The 26,006-nt window shown below is 30.7% G+C and overlaps 1 protein-coding gene across 1 annotated transcript; it reads left to right on the forward strand.

Annotated features, from left to right (window-relative positions):
- Positions 1 to 1,104: 1,104 nt before the first annotated feature.
- On the forward strand, positions 1,105 to 20,321 carry LOC143049329 (perlucin-like protein). The gene is made up of 5 exons (XM_076222999.1): positions 1,105 to 1,381; positions 3,225 to 3,327; positions 9,718 to 9,797; positions 11,955 to 12,036; positions 17,147 to 20,321. The coding sequence occupies exons 1-5, from the start codon at positions 1,307 to 1,309 to the stop codon at positions 17,371 to 17,373; spliced, it is 567 nt and encodes a 188-aa protein (XP_076079114.1). The 5' UTR covers positions 1,105 to 1,306; the 3' UTR covers positions 17,374 to 20,321.
- The last annotated feature ends 5,685 nt before the right edge of the window (positions 20,322 to 26,006 follow it).

Here is a 26,006-nt window from a genome sequence, read left to right on the forward strand (position 1 = left end):
GTTACGCATGTGGTATCGACTATTATACTATTTATTTGTGTGTTTTTCTGTAATGAATATTCTTGCTTGTGTTTGTGTTGTGTTTCTGTCACGTAGTGTTGTCATTTTATTAATATATTATTTAACATTGTTATAAAGCAGAGGGTTGGCTAGCTATTAAACCAGTTTCAACCCACCATGTTCTTAAAATGTACCAAATGAAGAATATGGCAGTTGTTGAGAAAAAGTTCGTTTCTATGAATGTTAGCGGGTTTTTTGTGTCGTTTTTTTTCGCACTTCAGTGTTCCTGTAGTTCCTTGTCCTCTTATAGTTTATGTGTTTTTTTTCGATTTTATTGGTAACTCGGATATATTTTCTTTCAATCAAGTTATGACTTTTGGACACCGGTATACTTCTGTTGCCTTTAATCACATGAGGCCACGACATGTTAAAGCGTTAAACAATTCATACAAGAAAACCGAAGCCCTGATTAATGATAGAAAATGTACGAAAAAAAAAAATAAACAGTTACCAACGACAACATTTTAAAAATTAATATAAATTATGTACAAATATTATCAACTATTATCTGGAAACTAAATACAATTGATGGATTCTAATAGTGACATGCATATACCAACTGCTAACAAAACTGCATGACAAAGATGTTAATGTGTTTGCCCGTTGATAATCAATAAATATGACAAACGTTTAAACATATCGGTAACATTTTCGTTAAAATATTTAATAAACATCGTTATGAATGACGCAAAACCGGTTTATTTAATTCAAGTTATCGTTTGGGAATTGATAGATAGATAGTGTATTCTCATAAAACCATGCAAGTACAAATGTTACAGAGAAGTTAAAGAAATAATATACATAATAACAAAAATAAAAATGCATTAAAAATAATTAATAACGCCGTATATATACAGTGTCACATTGAATGTGTTCAATCGGTAATTCTGGGATCAATTAGCTAGTAGTCTACTCTTTATTTTAAGGTACGGAATCGACCGAGTTGAAACGGATGAGAATGTGTTAAAAACGATAGATTTGATTTCTAGCTGATAATCATACACTAACTATGGATGTTTTTACAGTAGTGGTATTTCTCTTTAATGTTGGAGTTGCATATTTTCAGCAATGCACCGTCAAAACATTACGTGTAGATGCAGATAAGACTGGGGCTAGGTTAAAAGGATATAACTATATAACTTTTTCCAATATTGGTCCGAATGCATGTTACAATGAATGTATCCGAAGAACAAAATGCCGCTCATTTAACTACAACAGTATAACACGAAGATGTGACATTAACAAAATGTCTAGTAGCTCAGAAACAGATTTTGTTGACGAAACAAATTGTGTTTATGTTGATATGACACAATACAGAGGGGTGAGTAAGATTGTTACTACAGATTTATGCTAAGGGCATTGATGTGGACTATCATAGAGTTTCAGTAACTTAGGTTATTCTTTATTCTTCGTTTTGTATATTTGTGGTTTTTACTTTTGATTGCATTTGTATGTTTTTTAGTAATTCTTTTTTATTGGTGTTCTTTTATTGGGAGGGGTTTTGGTGATTTGCCTTTTTGAGAATGTTTTGTTTTGTTTTATAATTGTATCTGTTGTTTTATTGTTCAGTGGATTTTTTCTTGTTTTCAAATTCAAAGATAATATTGATTTACTCAAAATGAATTGATTACTTCACCAGAGGGTATCACCAGCCCAGTAGTCAACACTTCGTTGTTGACATGATTGTCAATTATATGGTCATTTCTATAAATTTCCTATTACAACTAATTTGATCTGAGCGTCACTAATTCTTATGTAGCCGAAATGCGCGTCTGGCGTATACAAGTATTATCCTGGTACCTTTGATAACTATTGGTTACAAATTTTTATAAACAATTCATCTTCCTATATCTAATAATGCTACATTTGTATGATATAGGTAAAAAAAAAGCATTTTTTACATTTTTGCTGCATATTTTATCAAAATAAAAAAAAATATTATTATGTTTCATAAAAATTGGCATAAATGATCTGCATACATTACCAAGTCATGTATGAAAAGAGAGGTCCATGAACATTTGACTGAACTTATTTGTTATAACGACTTTGTTTATTTAACTCGTTATCACAACTAAGCCAAGTAGCAAACTCTTTAAACCCTTAAATAACTCGGGTGAAGCAATATTTCATTATCTGTATTGAAGCATGCCAACAATTTTTCAATACATTTTTATTTTTCAATATCGTAAAAAGTACATAGATGCTTATGCAATCTAGTATTCTTTTTGGTTTCTTTAGCTGACCAGTTAAATTCACTGATTGTTTTCTTTTTTAGAATAAGTATCAGCATAAGTAAAATATACTTTTTTGAATCCTTCATTTGTTCCTGATCTGCTACTGATAAAACAAACAAAACAAAAGAGGTCTTCTGTAATGTATCTCTTCCGTTTGAAGAATTCATCTAATACAATTAAAAAATGTAGATTCATCAGTAAAACATGACAAGTAATAAAGTATTTCAATTTCTATTATCTTTTTTAGAGTTTTATGTCTTACAACTTCTTTTTTTTATCAATTTGCACTTGTAGTCGAAATTTAGAAATCTATAAGAAGACAATAAAAAAGTAAGCTAAGTTGATATAACGAGCCAGAAAATCTACATCGTTTGAACGAATTAGCTAAGTAATCTAAATGAGTAAACTAATTTGTTAAATCGAGTTGGCCACTCGTTAATACAACTTTAAGATAAAACATAACTCTGAATCTAACCGGCTTTCGTACTACGTCCTTTCAGTTTCGTTGTAGTGATAAATTTTACAATATTTCAACCAATAATCTTTTTTAGAAAATAATATATCTTAAATCAACTTTATCCAAATCTAGTGATTAGTATAATAAAAAGGGAGATTGAGGATAACAGAGGGATATCAAACTTCAACATATAGGTCAAAATCAAACTAACAACGTTACGACAAAAAAAAAAAAGCGGAAAACGACAAAAATACAACGTACGTCATGTTGTGTTCTAATATATTGTGGGTTCTCACATACTACCGATTCCACTTCAACATAGACTATTCTGAATTGCCTTTCTCGTCGATTATATCATTATATAGCGTTGTAGTTTATATCAATTATGATAATAATTCGTTTAGAAATCGGCTTTATGTGCAAAAGCATGGGTTACTGACACTGATTATTTACTTTGTTTATACTATTTTTAGGACTCCTATTATGATCCATGTCCCGGCAGCGATGCTTGTGTTAAGGGAGAATTCTGCCAGACTCTGAAAGATAACATAAATATATGTAATATAGATGTGAAAGGTAAGGTAAAATTTGTTTTTTATATAGCTATCATTAAAGCTATCATTGCAGTTAAATTATCTATATCATTAAAGTACACTATGATCGGGTTGTTGTCTCTTTGGCACATTCCCCGTTTCCATTCTCAATTTTATTCATTGTTCCTTTTAACGTGTTTTTCGTTCTATATTTTATATAAATATATATATCTTAGAAATCTGCAAGTGAAATTGCTTTAACAATATATGTTGTGATAGAATAAGTAGGTGTGGTATGATAACCAAGGAGAAACCTATCAAACAGAATTCAAAAATACAATGAACCAATTCCAAAAAAGTTAAATCACAAAAAAACTAAACTTAGAGGAAAATCAATTCGAAAAGTCCATAATTACCGTTTACTCAATTGTGAAAGTGTGGAACAAATCAAACGACAAGTCAACGTCTTGATTTATGACAACAACAAAAATGACGAATAGTACACATAACAGACATCGATAACGTCATTTAATGACTACCAAGTACCTGACTTTAGACATCCACATTAATTTGTTGTAGGAATACACAGGTTTATGAGCGCGCAACTCCTGTGCTTGCCTGTAACAATGGTTTAACGACACATCCAAAGACGGAGCTGTAGAAATAAGTTAGGAATGGTCTTAATCATTAGATTGGTTCAAAAGAGAGAAAAAAACGGATATAAAGAATAAAAAAACACAAAGTACCGTTTGGTTTAAAAAATAAGGCGATGTGGTATGAATGCCAATGAGACAGTTATCCACCGAAGTTTAAACGAAGAAGATGTAAACAGTTGCATTTAATTACAAGCATATTAACCGAGATATTGGACAAGAGATAAAGTGTTTTATATTGTAGAATTATTTCTCGTTACAATAATGAAGATTCGCAGTGATAATTATTATTACATTATATTGATCCAACTAAAAAACCTGTTATTGCAGTGGACAGTAACTAAGACAGATATGTGTAGTTTTTGTAAGCAAGAAGAAGATTATGCTCACTATATTCTGAAATGTAGATATTTGAATAAATTTTGGCAAAAAATCTATGAACTCTTAAAAGAAGTAAAATAGATTTTGATATTAAATTGCAACATCTGGTATTTGGATATAAAATCACAGATTATTTTTAATTATATACTAACAGTATTAAGTTTTTTCTATTTTTTCAGTCATACTATGTATCCAAGTAGAGAACAAAAACTGTTGATGTCTTTAGTATTTTTGAAAATGAATTTGATAAAGGAATAGATGCATATAAATCAAGATGTCCAATGTTATTGTCAATTAGAAAGAATTTTTAGCATTGATAAATCTCTGCATAAGAAAATTATACATTCTTTATATTATTTTTTATAAGTTAATAAGTTGGATCAGCTGTTTATTTCCCTGGACAATCAATGGAGTGTAACAGGGTAAATCAAGATAAGCTTGGACTCTTGGTGAAATTTGTAACAATCAAGATTAGAGGAATAAATATTACTATGTTGTAAAAAAAAAGTAATAACTAACATTTTAATTGTCTTGATTTTATTACTTTTTGTAATTAAATATGTATAATGTCATATATACAATTTAAAACTCATAAACTGTTGGCTTTTATTGAATCATATTTAAAATCATTGATGTCATTACGTTTTGTTTATCTTGTTACGAATCAATAGAAAATTTAATAACAAAACCTTTTGTTTTGATAAGAATAATAAATGTACCGTACAGTTATATATCCAACACATTTTTACAATTGCGATCGCCCACAAGACTAAAATAAAATGCAGAATAGATAAATTTAAACGGGAAATTTCTTAAACGATATTCCCTAAGTGTAGGAGGAGGAAAATCCGATTTGCGGGAGTCCTGTGGACAAAAAAGTTTCCGTCCAAAATTGAATTTATAAATCTTGTCAAAAAGTGCCTTTTTTCTGGAATAAGTATAATTGATATTTGACGAAAGCATATTCAAATTATGTGAAGTTTGCCGTATGCATGCATGGTTTTAATGGGTGCACTATTAAAGCTCAAAAGTCTGAAAAGTCAATTTTTGACTTTATTTGCAAAAAAACCCTAGTTATTCGACATTCTCCAAAAATATGACTATCTTGACACTTTCTCATTTGTATTTAAGTATGAAGTTTACTCGAAAAATCCTCGACATTCTGAATATGGTCTTAAAATGTCTTGATAAGTTCTTCATATTTGAATACTGTCTTGAAATTTCTCGACTGGATTGACATCTTCTGAATATTTTGTATGATGTTGTAAATTTACTTGGCAATTCTGAGTTTTACAAATCTTGTCCAATATACATGATATATCTTTATCTTTATTTCTCTTTATAAAATGTAACAATTTTTTTTAGATACAAATATGTCTATGAAATTTAAAGTTTTAGCAATACAAATGTTAGTATGTTTATATAAACCAATCTAAATGTGGGTTTGTGAATAATTACAAATGGTGATCCCTAAATCTTATAAATAATTGCTTAATGATTTTTACCAATCAAACTGTAGTCATATTTTATTCTACATGCATAATATTCCATGTTAGTATGTATGCTAAATAAACAATTATTGTACATGTAACAAAATGTATTTTTATACATAGTAAAAGGATAGTTATTGTATCCTTATTCGTCCAAGATTTAGTATAGTCCTAATAACTATACAAATCCTTGATTTAACAGAAGAAAATGTGTGCAATGTCATCCGTTGGAATATATATTAAATATTACACATAAACAGGATTTTCCCCATGAAAAAAAAAATGAATTTTCTTCATCAAAGTTATGATGTGAAATAATTTAGCATAAAAACAAATTGGTCAATTTCCCAAAGTTTAACAATTTCCAAAAGGTTAAAAGAAAATTATTATCTACTCTAGGAAAATTTGAAAACTGTATTTATAGAGGGTCCAAAAATTATTTCTCTAAAATGTATACTGTTGTGATAGTGTAAAGACATCTTTAAGACCACCAAGAATGTGTCTAGATATACCTGTATTCAGACAACTTAAAGACTTCAAGTATGTGTCAAGCACAATTCAAACATTACTAAGACTGTTAAGAATATTGTGAAGACATATTCAGACATTTTATAGAATGCAAAGAATATGTCAAGACTGATCGAGACAAATTTAGGACAGTCAAGAATTGGTCTAAACATATTTGTTTTTCGTAACGTTTTTTTTTAACTTAATAAGGCCGTTAGTTTTCTCGTTTGAATTGTTTTACATTGTCATTTCGGGGCATTTTTTAGCTGACTATGCGGTATGAGCTTTGCTCATTGTTGAAGGCCGTACGGGCACCTATTAATGTTAATTTCTGTGTCATTGTGGTCTCTGGAAGATAGTTGTCGCATTGGCAATCATACCACATCTTTTTTTTATAATCAAGACTCTTATCAGATGATGCAGATAGTGTCGAGAAACGTTTAGACAATGTTTATATACTGTCAAGACACAGAAAAATCAAGAACCTTATTAAACAAATTCATACTATGATAAGAATTTAAAAATCATACAGACAAAGAAAGAATGTCGAGTAAAAAAAATGAAACTTCAGAAAAAATTAGTCATTTCCGTCTTTTTGACCTTTGTAGTGTTGCGAAAATTTGTTTCCAAAGTTCAGAGCTGTCTTCTAATTTGACCTTACTGATCTTACAAGTTATCTGTGACGATCATAGTGATGAACTGATACAGCGTCTGGATGGGGTTTACAGAATAGATGATAATAGGATAAACGCGCTGAAAAAAAAAAGAAATAAAAAATAGAGAAAAATTAAAGTAAAATCTCAAAAATAGTGAACTCCAAGGAAAATTCAAAAAGGAAAGTCCCTAATCAAATGGCAAAATCAAAAGCTCAAACACATCGAACGAATGGGTAATAACTATTATATTTCCGACTTGGAAATGAAAATGGTGGAATAAATCTGGTTTTATAGCTAGCTAGACCTCCTTCTAGTATGACAGTCTCATACTATTCAATTATATAGACCAATGAAAATTAAACAAATAAGAAATAAGGAACAAACAATGATTTTAGAAAAGGGAGAAGGTTTGGTACCAGTAAAACTTTTAATCCCGCTGCATTTGTTTGCACCTGTCCAAAGTCAGGAATCTGATGTTCTGTGGTTGTCGTCTGTTTATATGGTTTACAATTGTTTCTCGTTTCTTGTTTTCATATAGATTAGACCGTTGGTTATCTCGTTTGAATTGGTTTACACAAGTATTTGTTGGGCTGTTAATAGCTTGCTGTTCGGTGTGAGCCAACGTTCCGTGTTAAAGGCCGTACCTTGACTCTACTTTAATAAACTGGTACTTGGAAGGAGAGTTGTCTCATTGGCACTCATACCACATCTTCCTTTATAAACTAAATAATAGGGTGCTAAAATTTAAAGAATTGATTATAATCGGATTTGAAAAAAAAAATAGATAATAATTGTCAAAATACATAAATGATTAAAAACATGGTGTAAAAAATTAAAGAATGCAAAAATGAGAAACCCCATCTAGACCCTAGTAAATATAAATTAGATAGCATAAATATTCTTAAAGACCAAACAGCCTATTAATTTCTACCTGTGATTTTTTCTTAAACTTTTGACAGAAGATATTTCATATATTTAGGAATAAAATATGAGAAAAAACTTGAGGTTACCGACTTTGTTTTGTCACTATGGCAATCCCAGTTTTGTGTGTTTCTGCAATATGTACAATTTTAGGTTGTTGTTTATATTTTCAAATAATTCAATAATACCGAACCTACAAGCATAATTCTTTTCCACATTGAACTGTAGATTTGTATCTATCGATTTTAGATTATAGAGTTAAAGATTCTTGGTGGTTACATTCTAAAAGTAAACATACGAATGAAAAATGTTTCCATTATTAACTACCAATGATTTCTTCTAAACAGTTCAACAAAGAAAGTCATTTCTGTTATCTTTTAAATAAAGTCACTAAAACTTTATGTCACCGACCTTTTAAGAAAGTTATGAGTAATTTTCATGTTTTTTTCATTTGTTTTTTTTTTTAGAAAAAGAGTTTGTTTTTCTATAGAACACTGAATCTGAAAGTACAAGTTTCCAGTAATTTTCGCAAATTAGTATTACATGACGTTTGAAACATATTTAAACTATTGTAATAGTTGTCGCTGCAGCAATATAGATCTATTCTATTATCTATAGGATAACATGTATAATACAAGAAAACGCATGTATGCATCATTTTTTGTCATTTTATAAACCGAGCATCTCAGCTTTCGGGAAAACCTTCCTTGAAACGTCATATTTTTTTAAATCTCCTTTTACTCCGCTTTAAAAATTATTTGTTATTTCTCCTCCTTCTCTTTGAAAAAAAATATTGAAAGTAAAAAAATGAAAATGGCAGATGACACTGCCACTGCCATTGTGTATACGGTAACCTTCTGTTTCATTTGGTCTCGGGTGGATAGTTGTCTCATTGGCAATCATATCACATCTTCTTATTATAATTTAAGACTATATAGTGTTTAAGGACGGAGTAGTTTATACCACACAACTTTCTGACTTAGTCGGGCGTGTAAAAGCTATTCCATCTCATTTGTAGATGCATAATTTTTAGATATAAAAAATCGAAGGAAGTTGAAATGAAAGGTAGACATAGACAATTAATTTTTAAATGTTACATGCATGTTAATGGCAATTTTATTAAGAGCGATTTAACGGGCCTTGAATACAGTAAACACATAGAACAAATCAACAGGAACAGACGTCTACAGGTCTATATTTAACAATTTAACAATTTTCATTTGAACTGAAAGAAATAATCTTCCATCGCAAATAAAAAGTATTTCTCAGAAGAGCATGAATGTAAAAGATTACAGTTTTATGAATGGGGGAAAAAACAACATATCGAAAAAAAATTTCAATCTTTCCGGTCTTTGTAGCTTCTTGTCTTTTGCGTTTAGTTTTTTCAATTTCTACTGAATATTTGTAGCAACGGTATCTCATTTTAACTTTACCTAACTTATTTTGACGCGTACATCATATTAGAGTCTATAAAATATACGAAATGGGACGTTCGTATCTGCCACAATTTACCGATCTCGACAAAACATCATAATCCAGTTGCATTAGCTTATGTGCATATACAAATGTCATATTAGTATGTTTCTTTATTTTTTTGTCTTTCTTGTACCCATTTTACCCAGGTAGACAAATCATCATAGAGCTTTCATAACATAATCAAGTTGCTTTAGCTTATGCACATAAACAAACGTCAATATAAGTATTTTCCTTTACTTTTTGTCTTTCTGTGCCATAAAATGATCATTATTGATATTCTTATTCTTAAATCAATTCACTGATATATCAATTCTACATTACATTTTACAACATGTGTTTCAATTTACAGAATGCTTGAATGATTGGATATCGTTTTCGAATCACTGTTATTTGTTTGTGTATACGAAGATGTCTTGGGAAAATGCAAAGGTAATTAATAACAATATACAATTATGGCCCGCTGTAGAGGTAAATATCTAAAATGATGTACCCGAGTAAGGGTTATATAAAATGAAAACATAGTTTACAGGAATAACACGGTAGGTATCGCTAATCGACAGGAACTTCTGACAAATCAAAAACAAATCTCAGGTCATTTTCGAGTTTTTATAATTTTGTTACGTGTCATGCTGCTTATGACATGTGACAAAATTTGGCAATACTTAACATTAATTTGCAGTAATTGATATCATTTGGTTTTATTGTTGGTCACAACCGTATAGATATGTTGAAGGTTGTTCCTAAAATACGTGTTTTGAGCATAGAAACATACAGGTTGTTTTACTACAACTGTGTCGATACGCTGCTCAGTCCACATATGATACAGTGCTTTTGTATTCGCCGTTTCAAAATCTAAAGGATCATGGTTAATGTCAAAGATATTGACCCGAAAATATCGTCACTTCATTGGCTAAATTTCTATTGTTTACTACGCTATTATACAAAAAACACGTTTTGATAAACGCTTTTGAAAAATATTACCCATAATAAATTTGGTAACGTAGCTTTTTAATTGCGCAAAACTAATAGTTTACTTCTAAGTCAAATCTGAGATTTGATTTAACAGTTACGTTTCAGTTGTTTTGATTTCTTATATGCTCTCTGTATTGGCCTGTTAAAATTGTGGTCATTAGTGAAATTGATATCAATAATCCTAGAAATACTACTCCTATGTTTGGTTGAACTGCTGTTCTGTCTTATCGTGGTTTTTTGTATCCGTTTTTTGACAATGATTTTGTCGATTTCTCTTCGACTTATAGGTATCTCCTGTAACTTTTATCATAAATAGTAAACAAGTTTTTTTTTTCGAAAGATTAAAATAATTCGATTTCTTATAACGTATTACCAATGTTATTTCAACTGATCGGGCGGAGCTTACGTTTAATTTGCATAAGAACAGTCTATTTGAAAATGTGTGTGATAATTAGGATCATTGCGGTTATAATTATCACTGATTTATAATCACCTATCAGTGTCATCAAACATTTGTGTCAAAGGAATTAAAAAAAATAATGACCGGACACTTCATTGATGAGTTTATCCTAAAACACCTATCTATAGATAGACTGGTTTATTTTTGAGCGAACCGGACAAACTCCGCCCAGTCAAGTGAAATAAATTGAGTACTTTTGTGTCCGACTATTGTATATCTGTGTTTGTAATATACACTTCTCATTCATGACGAGAACAAGTTATCAATAAATGCAATGCATATGTTGTACAAAGTAGATCAGCAACACATACAAGAGAGATGTAGCTGTAATATTAACTGAACTTTTAAATAGTGTTCTATTGTAAGGGTGTATTTGGCTACTTGAGGATAAAAAAAAGTTTTTTCAAACTGATTTATATTCAATAAAACTGTGGTTCAATTTATTTTTAAATTTTTATATTTTTGTTCGAAGGATCAAGGTAAATTTTTTTGTCTATTTCTTCCTAAATTACACGAGCAAAACTAATGTACGTAAAAGTGTCTGCTACTACCTAAAGTGTTAAACAAAGGCAGCAGTAGTATACCGCTGTTCAATAGCCATAATTTGATTAAGCAAAAACAAATCCGGGTTACAAACTGAAACAAATCAACTATTAGAGGAACATTACAGAAAAACATATTCACTGAACTGGAACTAAAGTAAACTTCAACACAAATAGAAACTGATTGTGTAATAACAACTGTTATATTCATGACTTGGAACATGACATTTTATGAAAAAATGGTAAATAAAATTGTAACATCCAATATAAGTACATGTATTAAATTATTATATGATATTTGGTCCTTAGAAAAATAACTAAAAAAAGACCTATGTTAAATTGATATGAGTAGCCAACTGGATAATGAATATAGAATACAATACAACAAACCGAGCGCTGTTATTGTGGGAAGGGATTTTTTTTTACTTTATTTAAGCAGTGACTATCAATATTACAATCGGTCGCCAATTTTAATGGCAGCAATATATCTAAGTGTTATCGTTATGACAGAGATCTTATATCATGCATAATCGTTACAGATCTTACTAGTGTAATGTGATTCCAGATCAGCTTTGACAGAGAAATGTTAACATATGCTAATGTTTGTTGTAGGTTCAATGCCAGACAGGAGAGGGGTACTTGGTGAAAATTGAAAATAGTGAGGAGAACACATGGATTAAGTCAATAGTTAAAGGTATATCTTGTAATTATCATATAATGAACCAGAACTGACATATTGCTGTCTCGTTGACATATCTGTTCATTTTATTTTATTCAAATAACCAACAGTAATGTCGGAACCCATTTAAAGGTAAGAAAATAACACCAAATCTAATATCAAGCTTACTACTGGATGTATAAATAAGGTAAAGTAACAAAAATACTGAACTCCGAGAAAAATTCAAAACGGAAAGTTGCTAATCAAATGACAAAATCAAATGTATGTTACCATTTGCGAGTATGGTCTTCAGGAACCGAGGATAGACCGTCGGAAGGAGACGATAAATGGCTGACCCGTCCTCGCAAACGACATTCTTTTAGATGTCGAAAAAAGAGTAGGCTTATGCCGCTACAAGGCAACACTCGCACCCACAACTTGAAAGGGATTACTTGTTTGCCAATCCACTTTAAATAAATATGTTTAAAACTAACCTAATGTATCTGTGTATGTTGAGTATTCAGCGCGAGAAACATGTTATTTAGAATTTATTCAAATCACACCATAGTCCTCTTCCTCTGTCACTCTTACCCATGTCAACATTCAGAATTTTTTCATCTTTCAAGTCTTTAAGATGTAAGTTGAAGCGAGATGCTTTCAGCTTCCCAATTGTGAACTTTTCATGTCTATGTAGTGCCTGCATACGGAGCATATATCTGCAAATTGATACGATATTCCCGCGCTTTTATTTTCTAGCTCGATTTCCTTGATGAGGATTGATGCTCACAAAGAAGCTATCAAACCAAGAGTTACAAATGGTAAAATTGAAAACTTCCCTTCGTAAATTTTACGGATGCCATCACGAGTTGGTTGACCGTTATGAAATAACCGTTTCATAGATGATATCAGATATGTTTCTTACGTCGTAACTTCAATCCCCTTCCATTTTCATGAATGTGACCTACCAAATAAGACTTTTAACCGGGTTTGTAATAACATGAGCAACACAACGGGTGCCACATGTGGAGCAGAATCTGCTAACACTTCCAAAGCATCTGAGATCACCCCCAGTTTTTGGTGGGGTTCGTGTGGCTCATTCTTTAGTTTTCTAGTTGTCAGTTTATTTTCGAGTTATGAGTTTGACTGTTCCTCTGGTATCTTTGGCCCCTCTTTTGAAATGATTAAAATCCTTTTTCTTTTATGTTATTCAATGAGCGGGATATCCGGGACTCCCAATATAGAGCATTTGAATAAAAGGTTTAATTGAACAAACAGCTGAAGAGCTTAATATCACAAAGGACCTAGCAAAACAGCCAAATCAATCAATTGCTTGCTTAAGATATTAATTAGCCGTCCCTTTTAGCTCATCTCTCCCAAAGGGTCAAGTGGACTTTTTTCATGTTTTTGAAACCGCCGTCCGTCTTCGTCCGTCGTCGTTTGTTATCGTCTGTTGTCGTCTGTCGTCGTCGTCGTCCATCGTCGTCTATAGTCCGTCGGTGTCTTTTGTCGTCGTCCGTCGATAACCTTTACAAAAATCTTCCTCTCTGAAACTACTGAGACAAATATATCTAAATTTTGTCACAAGCATCATTAGGGTATCTAGTTTTAGTAAGATGTCTGATTACACCGCTCGCCAAAAATTATTCAAAATGTCTATAAATAGATCATTAAACGCATTTTGTTGCTTATATTTCTGATTTTTCCACGGTAAAATAACGTATTTAACATTCTTTGAAAATTTCAGACAAATCAGACAACCCTCTGTCCCTGAACTGCTAAATTTTGCAGTTTTTCGTTCTTATAAAAAATATTTTTATACATAAATATAAACTGTATACAGCAACAATATTCACATGGTTCAGCAAATTACGAATTACAAATATGATAGTTCGACCAAAACTGTCAATTGACCCCTTATTGAGCTATTGCCCTTTATAGTAATTTCTAAACAATTTTTCTTAAATTGTTGTAATTTCTGGACAAATAAAGTCTTCTCCACTAAAACTACTGGGCAAATTAGAATAAAAATTGGTTTGCAGTAGACCATATATGATTGAATGTATTCGATAATTCTGTCATTTAACCATCATAGCTAACATTGGTAAACATAGAACATATGGGTTTACTATAGAAGTTTATGAATAAATTAAAAAAAAATTAAACCATTTTTAATGGTCAAGACATGGAAAATAATTTAAATAATCATAAAGGGTCTTCAGTAACTATTGTAAATAGTTATTAGAAGATGTGGTATGAGTGCCAATGAGACAACTGTCCATCCAAGTCACACTGTGTAAAAGTAAACTATTATAGGTCAAGATAAGGTCTTCAACACGGAGCCATGGCTCACACCTAACAGCACTCAATTAAGAGGCCCAGCAATTAAAACAATTCCAACGGGAAAACCAACGGGTTAGTTTATATAAAAAACAAGAACCACATGAACAAATGACAGCCACTGAACATTAAGTTCCTGGCTGACTACAATAGAATAACCTGCTGTTAATTTGATTTCAGACCAAATTAAACCAAACTTTGTCTCAATCATGACTATGGTATCTAATGCTATTTATTATGATGATTTAATCTTATTTTAAATGATTTCCTAAACCACCGTAAATACAGGTGCGCAATACAGGCTCTTGAGAGCCTCTAGTATTTGATAGGGGAAGGGGTAGCATGTTTTTCTTTTTTTCTAAAATAGCTTTTTTCTAAATTTAAAAAAATGGTTGAATTTTGTATTGTTGATTGACAGAATACCCCCTCCCTAAAAAAGATAAAGAATAATGGTTTGTGCTTTGCTAAATGATAGAACCTTCCTATTCAGTTTTGATGATATGCTTTGCTTGTTAGATGTGAGACAATTAAGTGCATGGTTTAATGTAAAGGCATGTGTCCATTGTCTGAAAACAATGTTGACCTCTAAATCGCCTAAATACTGTATATATTGCAAATAAATCAGGCAAACATATGCTAAATGTTTCTAATAACATGAAAGTGATATTATGTAATTATGCATAGCATTGCTTAAAAATGAATGAATAGAGACGTGGATATTATGAACAAATAAACCCAACTACTTAAAACAAAAATGAATTTAAATATTGTGATATCATGTAGACACGTTTCTAAGATTATTAAAGATAGTTAAAGACCTATACATATTGGCTTCTAGATATACATGTGAACCTTTTTTATGACTCGGGAGCTTTAATTTTTCATTTTTCCTCCGTCCGTTCGTTCGTCTCATTTCCTATTCCACACTCCTGCTTCATTTCACTCGTATATGTAACAATGGTTTAGATTTTAACGAGAGAAATTTATGTATTACTGAAAAATTATCACACCAGGGTTTTCGATATAACAAACTAGTCAAAACATTTACTAAATTTTATCATCGGTATCATCATTCGTAAATATAGCTCCACATGCAGACTTCTTATACGTTTAGGTATTTCACATTCATTTTTTTATGGAAATATTCTTTATAAAGCACCAAAATGTCAGTATTCACGTCATAGCTAACAAATTCCTTAAATAGATTTATTGAGAAGGCATATAGGTACGATACTGTTGTCAGGTTATTAAAGACTGCATGTTTTGGCGTTAATAGTGATTCACTTGTAGGGTCTTTTCATCAGAACTAAACACATTTATTTAAAATCAGTTGTTGGCATGACACGGGTTATGTTCTTCTCATATATGTTGTAATGGTATGATACTAAACCCCTAACGGAAAAGATTATGTCTCATATTCATATGATGAAGACATAATCTTTCAATCAGTTTAATTGTCTGGAGCTGGCATGTTAAATAACTGCTAGTACAAATGAAGTCAGTTGTTATTTATGTATTATTGTCATTTTGTTTATTTTGTTTAATTTCTTTGGTTACATCTTCTGACATCAGACTCGGACTTCTCTTGAACTGAATTTTAAATTGCTTATTGTTATGCGTTTACTTTTCTACATTGGTTAGAGGTATAGGGGAGGGTTGAGATCTCCTAAACATGTTTAAACCGACCGCATTGTTGCGCTTGTCCCACGTCAGGAGCCTCTGGCCTTTGTTAGTCTTGTATTTTTTTTAAATTTTAGTTTCTTGTGTACAATTTGGAGTTTAGTATGACGTTCATTATCACTGAACTAGTATATATATTTGTTTACGGGCCAATTGAAGGACGCCTCCGGGTGCGGGAATTTATCAAGGCATTAAAGACCTGTTGGTGACCTTCTGCTGTTGTCTGTTCTATGGTCGGGTTGTTGTCTCTTTGACACATTCCCCATTTCCATTCTAAATTTTATTAATGACAATTATACGCAATGCTGAGTACCACAACATACGAACAGAGTTCGAATTTTGGTTTTGAGTCATTTACTTTTCTACAGTTATGTACCTTTTAATCAATTTGAAAATGTAAACCTCTAAATTGCATAAAGTCTTCTCCAGCTCGAATCAATTTTGTAAAATTTTGTTAAACATTTCTCATAAAATGATAGAGATGTTATGTACAGGTTTGCATCTATTAAAAAAAAACAGAGATGTGGGTATTATGAAAAATCCGACAACACAAAAAAAAAGCCTTGAGATTTTCATAGAATAAAAACATATTTCTCTAATTCTCCGTCAACTTTTCCCTTTCTGCACCCATCTTATAAGAAAATTAAATCAACGTGTGGTTCGTTTGATCTCAGTTCTTCATTGGTTAAAATCAAAGTATGACGTTGAATTTTCTTGCTTTTCTCCGAATTTCTATTGTGAAGGCATGAAAAAGGTGACCAAGCCTGATGACGTCACATAGAAAGAACAAATCTTTTTTGCCGAAAATTCGAAAAGAAGGAATAAATATCCACCACCAAATCTTGTGTAATACGATATTTATCCACTCTCGATTGTTTAATTTTAATTATTTAAAACGCTCGACGAGCCTTGCGTTTTATATTTGAATATGTAACTGTCTCGAGTCGATAAATATCGTATTACACTCGATGCAGTGGTAGAATCCAAATGTCTCATTTTGTTTAAGACCTCTATATATATTGGTTTCTTGACATATGATGTTTTTACTTTTTTAATTTTACTTATTGGGTTGTTGTCTCATTGACATATATTACCCATAATCATTTTTTGTCTACTAACTTTTTTTTAGATCAAATGTGGATAGGATTGAATGATCGTCAAACAGAAGGACATTGGGTTTGGGATTCTGATAATTCAACACTCACGTATAACGATTGGTCCCCTTCTGAACCAAATGGCGGAAAAAAAGAAAGCTGTTGTATGTTTTGTAAAGCATCATGCTCGTTAAGTAGTTACAGATGGAATGATGCTCCATGTTATTTTAAATATGGATATGTGTGTGAGAAACTGTTGTAAAGAGAGGTATTCAGTTTAGCCTCAACATTTCGTAACCGTCCATTTTGGACTCTTTCCTTCCATTGTAAGTCAGTTTATTACATTAGTAAATAACTGTATAAGATGTTCTCTCCACTGTTTCAAATTACAACCTTTTTAAAAAACTGTTATAAATTGATTATAAGCAAATAAGGGAATTTAAAAATGATACATTATAGATTTTGTGTCCTTATTTTCTGACGCATTTAATTGAAAATGTGTAGGGAAGGGATTCTCTCTTATTTCATACATTTAAAACAGGCATCTTTTTTAATTTTAAAAACTATAAAGAAAGAAAAACGTCATTTTGTTAGATTTGTTCACCTATGACTTTATTTTAAAAATATATGCAATATAATCAATAAAAAAAATTCAGCGGGCAATTGTGGATTTTTACAGTATATCCAAATATGTATTTATTGCCTATTTATTGCTTAAAATCTAGATAATACCAAATTTCTAACAAAAAATCATAACAAGTGTAGCATAACTTCTTAAGCACATGTGTGAAATGTCATTTGAATTTTAAAACAGATATGTTCTTTAAAGATTCCTATGGTCATTCAAGAATTTATGAATCATTGGGCTTTACTATTTGAGATTGAAAATTCAAGAAGAGTCGGAACCACCATAGTCATTGAGTTTTTATTTAATTTCTACAAATACACGCACTTGTTATCTACAGTTATTCATGTGTTATGGTAAAAAAATTAATCACCGCCTTCATTTATTAGATTTGATTTTGTTCAACGTAATCTGTACGATGTTTTACGTTTGAAGTTAGATTCAAAACAAACTGGACATAGCTATATAATATAGTTAATTGCTACCTTAGTTTGTTATTAATAAGTATTGAAATGTGCATTGTTATCAAATGTAATATCAGTATGTAGTTCAAATATAATCTTAAATCAATCCTAATTCTATCTTATTCATTCAAATGTGACGTCATTTTTCATTTTTTGATGATCTGTTTTACAAATTCAAATGTGGCGTCATTTTTTGTCATTGTTTACAATTTCAAATATGACGTCACTTGGCGTTGAGGTTTTGACTCATTCGGATGTGTCGGGTTATGTAATGTATTTCGGTTGTTTCCTGTAATTACATTGTGTAGTTAATACTTCAGTTTTATCATGTATATCTTTTGTATAGTCATTTTATAAAATTTACTGTTTGCAAAAGTATAAATTATTCTTAATAATAGGATGTTCTGGTACCTAACAGAAAACCCTGCCGTTTTTGGCACAACTGTTTTGAACTTTTGGTCCTCTATGCTGTTCAACTTTGTACTTGTTTCGGCTTTCAAACTTTTGTATCTGGGCGTCAATAGTAAGTCTTGTGTGGACAAAATGCACTTCTGTCGTATTAAAATTTTAAACTTGTTGCCTTTTGTTAGCTTTATTCGTGTGCTTCTTTGTCAATTGTGTTCTCCTATTTATTTATATTGTAGTCCTGTAATGTTGTGTTGTCATTTTAATGTTAAATTTCACATGGCCATAAAAGAGGGAGGTTTGGCATGCCACAAAACCAGGTTCAACCCACCATTTTTTCCTTTAAAAATGTCCTATACCAAGTCAGAAATATGGCCATTGTTATATTATAGTTCGTTTCTGTGTGTGTTACATTTTAACGTTGTGTTTCCGTTGTGTCGTTTGTTTTCTCTTATTTTTGAGTGTGAATTCACGGAACTTATCTATCCCAAATTCATGTATTTGGTTTTGATGCTATATTTGTTATTCTCATAGGATTTTGTCTAATGCTTTACATTTTACATTTTAATGTTGTGTCGTTGTTCTCCTCTTATATTTAATGCGTTTCCCTCCGTTATAGTTTGTTACCCCGATTTTGTTTTTTGTCCATGGATTTATGAGTTTGAACAGCGGTATACTACTGTTGCCTTTATATATGGGAACATTTTATGGGGAGACAAGAGCCCGTGTCTTTGAAGGATCTATCTATATTGAAATCATATGTGAACATATGAAAAAAGAAGTCTTTACTCGACGACTTCTGTAAAGAGAGTGCCAATGTGCCACAGATGTTTGGTGGAATCATCGCAGACCTGTTGCACGGCTAAACCGTGCCTATCCAATATATCCTTATTTTCGATTGAAATTGGAATGACTCTCCATTCATCCTGGACTTCTTTTGAGTATTCATTGTTATTAAAGGGTTTACTTTTTGTTTGTTCTCATCCTGGAATTGCATGTACAGGTTGGTTTTGGCAATATATATATATATATATAACCACATATAACATAAAAACAGTCAAAGTTATATCAGCATGAAGTAACAAATAAGAATCTCATATAGAGCATGCAAAGAAAAAAATAGAAGCAAAACTAACAGAGAGTAAATTATTTTTCTATTATATAATTGACGTCATTAAAAGTTTAAAAATATAAAGATTGAAATATGGTTACTATTTAAATCAATTGATTTCTTTTATGGGAATTAACTCAAAAGTTTTGAACTCTGATATATACTTCGTGATCTAGATATAACAAGGAACACAATATTTTCAACAAGTTTTGATTTACCTCATTTCTGGAAAAGATTTGTAAAAACGTATATCACTTCTCTACGTCTACTCTGTGTTTTTGCTTGATGTATTTATATATATGTATTCATCTAAAGCATGTAAAGAGTATGAAGTCTATTGCAACTGATTTATTTTTATTTCGTTACTATGTTTTTCTAAAATGTTTAACATTTCACAGCGGTTATATACTTTTACTTAAATTATTCATTCCTTATTTTTATTAATAATGTATTTACAAACACAGAGATTAAATTTACTCGTTCATTGTGTGTTAATTTGCGTTACTACATTTTTTTAATGAGTTAAGCCATTCCAATCGATATTGATTTTATAGTGTGTCTTTCTATATTGTGATGTTATACTATTCTTTTAGAAAAGGGAAAATGTTTGGTATCATTGAAACGTTTAATTCCGCTGCGATTGTTTGCATCTGTCCTATGTCAGGAAACTGATGTTCAATGGTTGTCGTCTGTTTATGTGTTTCCTATTTTTTTCATATAGATTAGACCGTTTGGTTTAACTGTTTGAATGGTTTTACATTAGTAATTTTTAAAGCTCTTTATATCTTGCTGTTCGGTGTGAACCTAGGCTCCGTGTTGAAGACCATACCTTGACCTATAATGGAATACTTTTACAAATTGTGATTTAGATTGAGAGTTGTGTCCTTCGCACTGATACCACATCTTCCTATATCCGCTAAAACATTTTTCTGATTACTTCATTTATGCAAATTTCGTGGCGAGAAGATAGTTGAAAGACATGGTTGTTCTAGAGTCACTTGCCTTTTAGAAGCAGTTTTTACTGTAAAATTATTATATGATATTTACCACCATATCATAAAACAAACAATTTAATCCTTTTTTTATTTCTGTTTGAGGTAACCACAATGTGTGAGTATTTATAAACAAAATTTGAAAAAGATATCATGATCTTATTTGGACTTAAGCTCAACTGACCTTTCATTTTCATCCAATGTCAAAGATTATTGATTGTAAAAAATCATTTAGTTTAAATTTTTCTTAAAACTGCCGATATGATAGATGAACGCTTTTATTCTGTCAAGTTGTAACATTAATATTTAATATTTTCCCGCTTATTGAAAGAATTGCAACAGCCTTAAAGTATTACATCTTTGAACGTTTATTCTGTATATGCACTTCGTTAATACGTTTTTTTTTTTATTTCACCTTACACAAATGAACTGCTTTATAACTCGTGTAAACATTCCATTCGTGTTAATTTCACCTTCAATGATACAATTGTTATGCTTTATGATATTTAATGTTTATTTATTTAATTTATATCTCGTTTCTCTGGTTTTTTTAAATATATAAGCTTCGATAAGAGTTTGGTTTAACTATAAATGTTCATTTCTGTTCTCGTATTATGAGTAACAAAATTATTTATTTTGTAAAAAAAAATCCGCTCTCCATTACTGTATATCTTTCAACAAAATTATTTTCATTTACCAGTGTAGATTATCTTGTTGTAAGTGGCATTGTGTTCAAGGTTATGTTTGACTTTCTGAAATTGTTTAACATCAAACCTCTTATTGTATTGATTTTGTATCTACATTGTGTCATTGGTCAAATTTATTTGTTCAGTGTTTGCTCACTTGTTTATGTTATTATGTCTTTTGATTGAGTTAAGTCCTTTCAACTGATATTTTATAATGGGTCTTTCTATGATGTACTGTAACACGACTATTGCTTCAGGTAAGGGTAAAGTTTGTACCTATCAAAACGTTTAAACCTTTGTTTGTACCTGTCCTAATAGTTATCAAAGGTACCAGGCTTATAATTGAAAACGCCAGACGTGCGTTTCGTCAGCATAAGACTCATCAGCGATGCTTAGATCAAAATAGTTATAAAGCCAAACAAGTACTAAGTTGAAGAGCATTAGGGACCCAAAATTCACAAATGTTGTGCCAAAAACGGCTACGAAAGGAACGTGATGTTCAGTGGTTCTCGTTTGTTAATATAGTTCATAAGTTTTTCTTGTTTCTTGGTTTAACAGATTATACCGTTGTTTTCCCGTTTAAATGGTTTTTACACTAGTAATTTTTAAGACCATTTACAGCTTGATGTTCGGTGTGAGGTCCGTGTTGAGGATCGTACTTTGACCTACAATGATTTACTTTCACAAATTGTGACTTGGATAGAGAGCTGTCCAGTGGCCTTTCATACCATATCTTCTTATTTCTATTATAACGAAATCCATTAAGAATTTATTATTCCAATGAAAAATAATCAGAGAAAAAATATCAAAAAACATAGTTTATTGATTTTTTTCACACGGAGTTTAATGTAAAAACAAATGTACTATTATTTTATGGTAGTCATGTCTTTTGTAGATATTTTTCTTCAGATTTCATATGCATTCTATGTTTATTTACTCTAGGTTTCAATTTATTACTAAGTGTTTTAGATTACACATGAAATGTGGATATATTACAATAGTTATATCCAATTAATTTTTCTGGACCATTCCGTTCCTATCGTAAAAGTACAATTTCAAATTCCAAAATCGTGAATCTAAATGTTGGTAGATTGATATCATTTGTGATTTATGTGATTGAATGTTTGAAACGACAGTAGTTTCCATGATTTTATTATGTTTACGCCACACAAAAAGAATTGATTCTTTCTATTGGTTCAAGGGCCCTTTTTGTTACATTGATCAGTATTTCATACAAAGTCGGTGTCAGTTTGAAACGAGCATTTGTTAATTGTTGCATATGATGCATTACACTATGTGCTAACTCAAGTCTTATGTTAAAGTTTAAAATATAATAACAGAGGCATCTATCATGTTTTAATTGAATGATTTTTTCATGATTTACATCAGATAAAGCAATATAGGAAGCTTGATAATTATATAAACATTTCAAAACGGCAGGAGTTTTTCATTACCTTTTTATGCTTCTTTAATACATATATGACGTGGCTCTGTAGTTATTATTTGTTATTGCACTATGGTAAATTTGTGTATTCTTGTCCTTAACGTTTGCTTAGATACTTGGTATATACTCTATGTTAAGCTTCTTTGTTACATATTTGTTTGTTTTTATAGTAATTGAGATTATAACACAATGATTGTGATATCCCTATTTTTGACAGTTTCACCTGTTATGTCTGTTTGTTTTGTTCACACATCGTTGCCAATATAATGGAATTTAATATGACTGTCATACAAGGGAGAGATTAAAGCTAGCTTTTAAACCAGGTTTAATCCATCATTTTCTACATAAGAAAATGTCAGGAATATGACAGTTGTTATCAATTTGAGCTTTTGCTTTTGCCATTTGATTCAGGACTTTCCTTATTGATTTTTCCGGAGTTCAGTATTTTTGTGATTTTACTTTTTGCATATATCACTGCAATGTGAAACAAAAATGTTTAAAAAAAATCATTGTTTATTGTTTTCTGTGTATAAATGTTATGACATGCATCAATAGTCCTTAATTGGGACAATAAGTATTCTTATTTTTCTTATTTTGATATGTTTATATTTATTTTAGTATGGTTTTAAAATTATGTAAACTTTTTGCATATATCACTGCAATGTGAAACAAAAATGTTTAAAAAAAATCATTGTGTATTGTTTTCTGTGTGTAAATGTCATGCCGTGCATCAATAGTCCTTAATTTGGACAATACGTATTCTTATGTTTCTTATTTTGATATGTTTATATTTATTTTAGTAAGGTTGTAAAATTATGTAAAGCAGTTTCACAAGGTAAAACTTCATTTTGGTCAAATACCGATTAAATGGTACAATTAATGAAAAGAGTCATGTCCTTAGCTAGCTATAAAACCAGGTTCAATCCTCCATTTTCTACATAAGAAAATACCTGTACCAAGTCAGGAATATGACAGTTGTTATCCATTCGTTTGATTTGTTTGAACTTTTGAATTTGCCATTTGGGACTTTCCTTTTTGAATTTCCCTCGGAGTTCAGTATTTTTGTGTTTTTACTTTTGATTCGATTCTTGTTTGAAATTCTAAATCTAAAATAGGTGAGACTGGTGGTATTTTGTGTGTAAATTTGTTTTTTATTACTTATTTTTCTTTTAAATAAACGTTTTTATGAACTATACATTTCTTTCTGCCTTACACAATGAGATAAAAGTCAACATACACGCTAACTAAGTCAGTACGACAAATAATATGATGTTTTATGTGTACAACTGTTAATGTGTATATGAACTTTTGTTCATTACAGGTCCTGCATTTTCTGTGGGGAGTAAATATTTGTTTTGCTTTTTTGTCACTACTCTGCTCCGTTAGCTACAAGTCCGCTGACCCAGACTAGTAAAAATTTATTTGGATTAAATTATAAGCAAAAAATGTTAAGACACATAGGAAAAATAGCTGAATATTGGTCTTCGGACTAACAGTTGAATTTTTTTTTAGGACAAGAGTTTATATAAAAACTCAAACCTCAAAAATCCAATAATCGGCTCACATTAAATAAAAGCAAAAGTAGTATACCGCTTTTCGAAATTCATAAATCGATTGAGAAAAAAAAACAAATCCTGGTTACAAACTAAAACTGAGGGGAAAACATCAAATATAAGAGGAGAACTACGACACAACACTAAAAAGTGACACACACGAAACGAACTATAAAATAACCATGGCCATGTTTCTGACTTGGAACAGGGTATTTCAAGAAACAAATGGTGGGTTGAATCTGGTTTTGTGGCTAGCTAAACCTTCCGCTTTTATGGCAATGTTAAATGTAATTAAAATGACAACATTACATGACAGGACTACAATACAAATTAATGAGAGAACATATAGGAAAGAGAAACACACAAATAATAGCTATCAAAAGGTATCAGGTTTATAATTTGATACGCCAGAAGCACGTTTCGTCTACACAAGACTTATCAATGACGCTCAGATAAAAAAGTTCGAAATCCAAAACAAGTACAAAGTTGAAGAGCATTGAGGACCAAAAGTTCCAAAACATTGTGCCTAATACGGCGACGGTTATCTGCCTGGGAAAAGAACATCATTAGTAATTAGGCATATTCATACTTTTGCAAACAGTCAATTTAAAAAAATGACTATATACTAAATATACATGATAACACTAAAGATATTTTAACTAAATAATCCCACTTTGAAAAAATCTGAAGAAGACAAATGAACTTGTAAATTGAAATCGAAATTAACAAAATTATATTAATGTACAAACTAAGATTTACTTATTACTCGAAGTAAATTCTTCGTGCTAAAAACACCAAATCCGGAATTTTGAATCTGAATACAACTATCGTGCTCCAATTATTCTTTTATGACCAAAAGGCCAGCATAAGATGCAAAAAAATCAATCAATCATGCATTCCAATGATATTCATTGACATTATTGTTAACATTTGTATAAACAAATCACAACAAATAATTGTAAACTATATACACGTATATGACACGCTATTGGGATGTGAGAAATAGGGGGCGAACAAAGGTTTTTGATAGACAGGTTCAAAGGCTAAATAACGTACGAAGTTGAAGAGCATTGATGACCCAAAATTCCGAAAGGTTTTGCCAATTAAAATTAGGGTATTTGTTTTGGGGGGGAGGGGGGTGGATATTCCTTAGAATTTCGAAGAACTCGCATGGTCATTTGACTGTAAGAAGATAACTTCGTTCAAGATTTTGTTTACAATACATTTTTTACTTTCACGTGTCTACAACACCTATCACGTGTATGACATTATAACGGACAAGACAGCAAAAACGACTGTATGTGTTCAAGTAGGTAGAACAATGGACATTTGTTTGTTTACAAAATCAAATAAGAGATAATAATTCTAAATGTGAAATCGAAATCCAAATAAAATATTCAAAACAACATATTTTAATCATCCTTTGTAATACATAATTTAATGTGCAAATAAATTTTATGGTTCTTAATGGTAGTCATTTCTAATGTAATATTTGTTTCCTTATGTTTTCATATACATTGTTGTCAAAAATACTAAATTTATGCTTGGTATTTAAGATAATATAAGCATTATGCATTCTGTATTGTTTTTATATGGAATTAATATAACTAGTCAC

This window comes from Mytilus galloprovincialis, chromosome 10 (assembly GCF_965363235.1).
Source record: "Mytilus galloprovincialis chromosome 10, xbMytGall1.hap1.1, whole genome shotgun sequence".
NCBI classification, from domain to species: domain Eukaryota; kingdom Metazoa; phylum Mollusca; class Bivalvia; order Mytilida; family Mytilidae; genus Mytilus; species Mytilus galloprovincialis.

Excerpts from the sequence above, each read along its gene's own strand:
- LOC143049329 (XM_076222999.1), top strand. The coding sequence starts at position 1,307 with ATGTCTAGTAGCTCAGAAACAGATTTTGTTGACGAAACAAATTGTGTT. Across the intron at positions 1,382-3,224 it reads ATATGACACAATACAGAGGG|GACTCCTATTATGATCCATG; the intron begins GTGAGTAAGATT and ends TACTATTTTTAG. Across the intron at positions 9,798-11,954 it reads TGTCTTGGGAAAATGCAAAG|GTTCAATGCCAGACAGGAGA; the intron begins GTAATTAATAAC and ends TGTTTGTTGTAG.